The 7,246-nt window shown below is 35.9% G+C and overlaps 1 protein-coding gene across 1 annotated transcript; it reads right to left on the bottom strand.

Moving 5' to 3' along the window:
- Positions 1–989: 989 nt before the first annotated feature.
- On the bottom strand, positions 990–6,092 carry LOC140171889 (uncharacterized). Its single transcript, XM_072195232.1, has 3 exons — positions 5,839–6,092; positions 4,254–4,561; positions 990–2,743 (listed from the first exon to the last, which is right to left on the bottom strand). Exons 2-3 carry the CDS (start codon positions 4,455–4,457, stop codon positions 1,040–1,042), a joined length of 1,908 nt encoding a protein of 635 aa, XP_072051333.1. The 5' UTR covers positions 4,458–4,561; positions 5,839–6,092; the 3' UTR covers positions 990–1,039.
- Between the last annotated feature and the right edge of the window lie 1,154 nt (positions 6,093–7,246).

A 7,246-nucleotide genomic window follows, 5' to 3' on the forward strand; every position in this document is an offset into this window, starting at 1 on the left:
GAGTATCATGCAAAGTATTTTGACCACGTTTTAGCCCTTCCTCGGCTGACTCAGCCTGGTGTGGCTCTGAAGAGACACCGTTTGGTTTTTACCACGTTGACAGAGAAATTTTTTGGATCTTATCGTACGAGCATATACAGCAGGAGATATACAACGAGCTGGGCATGAAGAAGATAGAAATAACTAAGATGCAGTGAAGCAGATAATTACGTATTGTGACTGAATGGAGATTATACAGGTGCAACTTGACAAAGGAGTGAGTACTGGCGCAAATAACCTCAGTAGTTGAAAGCGCCATACAAATCAACCAAAAACAAAAAAACAAAAACTTTTTTCTATTTTGTTCTGTGCACACTATAAAAAATGCTTTACAATGTAGAAATCACGTTATGCAATACTAGCAGCTATTAATCATGCTTCAGTGGGCAAGTACCTCTAACTTTAAATGGTATGCAAATTTGTCTTGGCCCGGGGTCACTTCCATATAGTAGCTCAGTGGAAGCATTTTCTAGGGTCTATGGTGGAGGTGACTGATGCGATACCATATGTTAGAATCCTATTCAGTGATTTCATTCGGAGAAGGTAAAAATCAACAAAATGCAGATTTTAGCATCTTTCCCGGGCACCTTTGTCAGTGTTGATGTTCAAACATATGGTTAAGCTAAAAGCCCTGTATTAAAGCCTAGCAGGTTTCACGTGCTATCCTCCCAATTCCCACCGAGATCCTGGCTGGAACGAATCGATTACATGACCACTAACAATCAGTAAAATTTAGCGAAGGTTTTTGCTTTTTTTTAGGTTTCCATATTTGAACCGGTTATTATTGCTTTCTTTGTTTTGGAGGTCATTTTTTCCCATTTCCACTAAATCTATATAACAGATTAACATTTTAATTTTCTAAAAAAAATAGTTATTTTTGTTTCAAACCATTACATACAGTACTGACTAATAATCTCTTATTTTACGCGTATCAGAAAATAATAGTATTCCATTTCAAACTGGCGAACTCATAACGACATGATAATCATGATAATAGCCATTACGGAATGTACCATTCGATCATTCTGGACATTCCTCGCAGCATATTCACTGGACGAATGTTTCGCCGATATCGAAATGGCGCAACCCTATTTACCTCGTGTCGAAAATCGCGCATTTTTAGATTTCCTACACTTTTGAATTCTTGAAGTGATGGAACTTTCACTAATGTACTATTTGGACTAAATTCTGAGGTGCAAGCTAATAGATCTGATCTTAAATACATCAGAAACCATTTGGTATTGTTAAAATATTCTTGAACCCAGAAACGTGGGGCTGTTGCCATGGTAAATTTCTGTTTTGTGTCTTTCTGTGCTGATTCCAAACATGTTGCATTTGTACCGTCTTTAACGTGTGTTTCATGATCTACAAGAGATTCCGGGAATAATCCATACCAATTCCAGTATTGCGTAATCATAGTTGCATATTTGTTGTCTACATTTAGTAGAGGCTCCATTGCCTGCAGTAATGTTCGTGTTCCAACGTAGTCAGCGACATTAGAAGTAAAAATCCGGTCAAATGATTTGGACATGTTTACATGATTTGTTTGTAGTTTGTCTGATAACTTTAAGCAATCACAATTGATCAGAGTTATTCTGATTCTATTTGATAAAAAGAACTGAATAGTTTCATTTATACAGCTAGCAATGTATCGATAAAACGGATCAATTAAATGTTTTGATGTAGATGTCTGGAAATCTTTTGTTTGTAGAACATCCCATGCCCCAAAAGGCCACAAATCTGTTGGTATACAATACACAAATGTAAAATCGCTGGGTCTTTTACAATCCCCGAGCAATGCTTCACCAATATGCCACGGACTCTTCCCAATTTTTCGACCTGTTAATGTAGGGTTGTCGTAAGTTAATGTTCTTCGATCAAAACCTGTAGGAACAAAAACACCATTTTGAATCCAATCATCAACAGATTTTTGATAGATCTTTGGTATTTGCTGCTTATATACCCGAATACCTTCAGCAGATATGATATCTTCTGTGAACATTTTGTTCCGTTGCTGCCTCAAATTGATAGATTCCGGGTTCGCTCTTTCACAATTCATATCCATCCAATTCTGCCAAACTTCAAGGAGAATGCGTAGATCTGATTCACTGACTCGTACAACACCACCAGTGGCAGACTCAAGACTTTCGCTACTTATGCTAGTGAGTACTTTCAAACTAGCTATGATTAGGTTATATTGACTTTCAGTTAGATGAAGACTGTACCAAAGTGTTGTTAAAGTCAACGCTATATTATCCATAGATGCGTAAACTGTCATCAGATAAAGGAATAGCACATTTCGAGCTAGAACAAATGGATCTAGATCATTCAATGTTATATCAAGTTTACCGGTAAATTTATCTGGCAGTGATACTACAGTGTATAAGACATTCCGAATGTTGCCACAACCAACTGATAAAATGGAATAATTTTTGAGGAGTGGGTCCATATCACTTGGTTGATCACAGGAACCATCCCATTCATTTCCTTCCAGGTTGAGCATATCAATTGGTAGTGAATTTCCAAAATAGTAGGGCATATCTAGTGGTCTGCTGGAACTAATGAAAGTTTGAAACTTTGTGTGGAGTAATTGAGCACCATTTTTAATATGGGTCTTCTGTTGTCTGCATACGTCTTTGTGTAATGACCAGTTTTGTTGTTGGCATGCTGTAGAACAGAACCAGGCATCATTACATCCAGAACACTGCAACAAAGAGATAATAAATCATATATGTTATGTTCAAAGATTATACTTGCCAATACATTGTCATTTAATCACTTCAAACACGCGCGCGATCACCTCTACGCAAACACCCAAACAGAATTACAAATATTTACAGGCCCACGTACACACACCTCCAACCCAAACGTCTCCAATAACACACCGCTCACACACACCCCCACACCCTACACGCCCCTACATACAGCTTCACACTTATGACGTACGAGAGAGAGGCAAGCACACCTGAGTGTTTTTTTTTTTCATTTTACAATATCTAACGCACTATCAAGTCGATCTTTAACTACATTTTACACCGGAGAATGAGAGCTAATTTTCAATTTTATTCAGTAATTCAATCCCTTGCGTTGACAATATATTCAAGGTCACTGCCTTAATTTTGTGCGGTTGGTTATAAAATTGATAAAATTATGTACCCGAGAGTTTAGATATGATTATGATTGACTTAATATTTTCCAAAGCTGACATACTCGACTTAAGAGTAATCTATCATATACATCCTCCTTTTTGACTTTTATACTCTCAAATTCTCAACATGCTTCTGAAAAGTGATGAAATGAGTTTAAAGTCTCAAGGAATGTTTTTACATGAGTGTCATGCATTTACTTTTGCTCCGGTTCATTTATTATTTAAATTTTCTTGAGCAATGGGCCTGATCTCAGTTGTAATTTAAAACCTGATAAAGCTCATAAGGTACTGAGTACAGCCCTGCCCCGTCAGGAACTGGTGATAACGTAACTGTTCCTCTGGTTAGTATTCAATTGTGTAACACTATTCCTTATTTAATGTTGGTCTGCCAGCGAGTAGCATACCTTTAAATACAATTTGATCATAGAAACCCAATCTTACCGAGTCTACAAAATTAATGTAAACATGTTTCCACATTCAAGCAAACTAGATACGATGCCTTACTACATATAATATGACACACACAAAACAACTGCTAAATAAATATGATCTGATCAAAAGCTTCATACATTATAACGTATGAGCTGCTGTACACATCGTTTCATATATCGTGTTATAATTCAATCTGATTACGCAAAACCTTAAAATCAATTTATGTAAGATTTTGAAGAGTAAAATTATCGATTGGAAGCAAACCAGCTGCACATAATTTACTGCAAGCTTGCAGCACTCTAGACAATGTCAGCTATTCATCACTAAAATATTCACATTGTGTTTATTCAAAGCAAAAAATCTCTCCCACAACATTACTTACCACTATGAATCCCAATACACTCTGATAGTTGTAATTACTGAATCTTTTCTATAGTATTATACGCTGAATTGTTCTCAGCTATTAGTGTAATTATTCACTCATACGCATTTTCATAATTATCACCATTACCAAAAGGCAGGAAAGGATACTATATAAATAAGATGGATTTTAGAACGGTAGGAAACAACCATCTTATTTGGTAATAGTCGGTATAGGAACAGATAAGATGTCATAACAGCCCACTACACTAACCTCTTTGAGTACTCCAGTTGTCGTACACCCAACGTTACCACATGTTTTTGGTCGCCATACTTCACATTCAGGCTTATGTCTATACTTATCATCAGCATCACATTTGGGGCAGCAATATTTAGCTATATTGCACATCTTACACGGTACGATAGTTTCCGACAAGCTTTTCTCACATCTCCAGCAATGCCTGTGTGGTACATCCATGATTTATACCTCATCTGACAGTGTATATTAAGTAATCCCTCAGGTTAGCACGTGTGATTTCATATGTTCTTATATATATCTCTTATGTATGACAGCATGGGATCCTAAAGGTAGGAATAAAAATGAGAGATTATGTTGATATTATTTACAAACATATGGGAATATAAATAGGTATACATGATATAACGAACATTCTATGATGCGAATAAGATTACGATCAATATTGTCAGGCAGTTTTCTTTGACATTTTTATGCGCTATATGTTTTTCGTGTTTTAGTTCTGTTATAATTTACAATAAAAAAATAATACAATTTAGGGCTTCATCATGTTCACGCACTTACAGAAGCCATATACATACATGATTTAATGAGATGTTATTTTCTAGGTGGAGTATGGTCGTAATATTATTTCTCGTATCGTCGTGATTCAATTAACTGGTTTCGAGATGTTTAATATATTCAGTAACAATGGGGCTTAATTAATGGCGTACATCATAATTAGCCAGCATTGTGTACCAAACATATCAAGCAACGATGGAATAGCGAATCTATCGAGGGCTTACAGCCAGAATGGGTAATGTTCATTTCATTTAAGGGTATTAAGATTTAAATTCACCATTTTAGCAGGGATATGGACAAGGCCATTGTACCAGAGGTGTGTATGTTTAAAATTATGTTTAAAATTAACATAAAGTAAAATAGGAAGATCTGAGATTTTTTTAGAAATAATCGTTTAAGTTTAAGTCTTGATGGAGTGTTTGTTTTGTGGTGATGTGTGTGCCTGTAAGGGGGTGTTGGTGGTTTGGGTATGTTGGGATAAGGGTGTGTGTAAGTGTGGGTGTGTTGGGGGGGTGTTGGTGTGGGTGTGTGTCCCATGTGTGGTGGTGTAGGGAAAATCAAAACCATATTATTTCGTGTTTTTTCAGACAAGTATTAATTTCTTAATGTCAGGAATCTGTTTTTCAACACCCCAGATCACTAATTGAATAACTATTATACTAGTGTACCATTTCACTAACAATGTAAATATGTACTGTTAATTATTACTAGGCTGCTTTAAGAAAAGAAGAAACATGCCGCTATTGCATTCCCAAAGCGCAGTGATTTATATAGCGCGCTACGCACATGCACAACGTCTAGACGTTGATCCACAAGCTTCAGCACACTTTTATTCCCAAACAGAAATATTCCCATAAAAATGTCAACGGATGTATTATTAGAAAATAAAAATCTCACTAACACAGTGAGATTTTCCACATATTAACGGCAATAATATAAAATTGTGACATTAAGTAAAAATAAAGAGCCCGTTTTACATCTAATTAATAATTTCACTATCAAAACACGGAACTCGGACAACAAGGAAATTGATGATACTCACGGAAAAGCCTGCGTGCCGATGCTAGCATAGTCTTTGGTCGTCTCCTAGTCCTAGTGATAACACATCCGACGAAGCGCACAGCAACAGAATGTTGGCATATGTAAGACAACGTCTGATGTCGTGTGTGTGTTAAATAAATTAAATTAAATCACTGCTGGTTATATATTGCATGCTTTTTGTCAAATCAGCAGCAAGATTGGAGCCTCGGAGGGTTTGTGGAGTAATGGACGAGTTACTCTTTGCGTGAGTGCTAGTGCTTTCCTCTCAGCGAGACATGTGGCAAATTCTATTGCTATTGAAGTGACATTAGCAAATAATAAATAAGGGATCGGTTCATAAAACTGTTGCACTGGGAAAACAGATTTTACCACGTAATATTGGAAAACGTGGGCCTCATTGAAGATCCAGGATTACTTGTAGTATCTACTGAATGAGTAACCCTAAGTAAGCTTAAGTAAAAGCAAACAAGCAAAACAAAACGTCTTTTCTGTGATCTATTTATAATGTTTCAAATCAATATAATGTAAATCGATAATAGTTTAATATAATAGACGTGTAGATGTATAAATCCATGAAATATATACTTGAAACTCACTTGACATGAACACGATTTATGTCGTTGTGTGTAGCTGGGGGTGGGGTGGGGTGAGGGGGTATGGGGGGCGTATAGATGTGTGTATACTGCAGTAAACAAGAGAGATTATATAATAATAATGATAATAACAATAATAATAATAATAATAATAATAACAGGCTCTTATATAGCGCCCTTAACCCAGAGGGTCTCAAGGCGCTTAACAAACTAAAAACAATTATATAAACAACAAATTCTCTTTATTGAGAGAGGATATCCAAAGACAGGAAAGTCTACCATGATAACATACTATTAGTAATAAACCTTTAACCTTGTTAATGGGTCTTCGTGTGGGATACGGTGTTCAAGCGGATGTGGATGTAGAAAATTAAAGTAATTTTGTTAACTGAACTGAATTCTTAAGTTACAATCCTTACCATTTCAAGGGATCAGATAATATTATATTTTGAAGCAGTATTCTTTACAGTAAGCATCAATAAACAAAATATGCATGAATCTGACTTGCTAATTATAAACATAGACCTGTATATTGCAACTCTCTGATTATTATATTTCCAACAAAGATATCCTCATAATCATTTTTATAATCGTCGTCAGTACCGCCACCATTACAACAAATTGTGAAAAACAATTTCAACAAGTTTAAACTCACTTTGAGCACAATAAATTCAACTAACTTGAATTTTAGATGTGTGACACACATTTTCAGCAGAAGAAATTCTATGATGTTGTGTTGGACTTGCCCTTTTGCTGACCATTTGCGACTTTTGGTCCAACACAACATCATAGGATTTCTTCTGACGAAGAAATGTG

The sequence above is a fragment of the Amphiura filiformis genome, chromosome 15, assembly GCF_039555335.1.
Source record: "Amphiura filiformis chromosome 15, Afil_fr2py, whole genome shotgun sequence".
Classification (NCBI taxonomy): Eukaryota; Metazoa; Echinodermata; class Ophiuroidea; order Amphilepidida; family Amphiuridae; genus Amphiura; species Amphiura filiformis.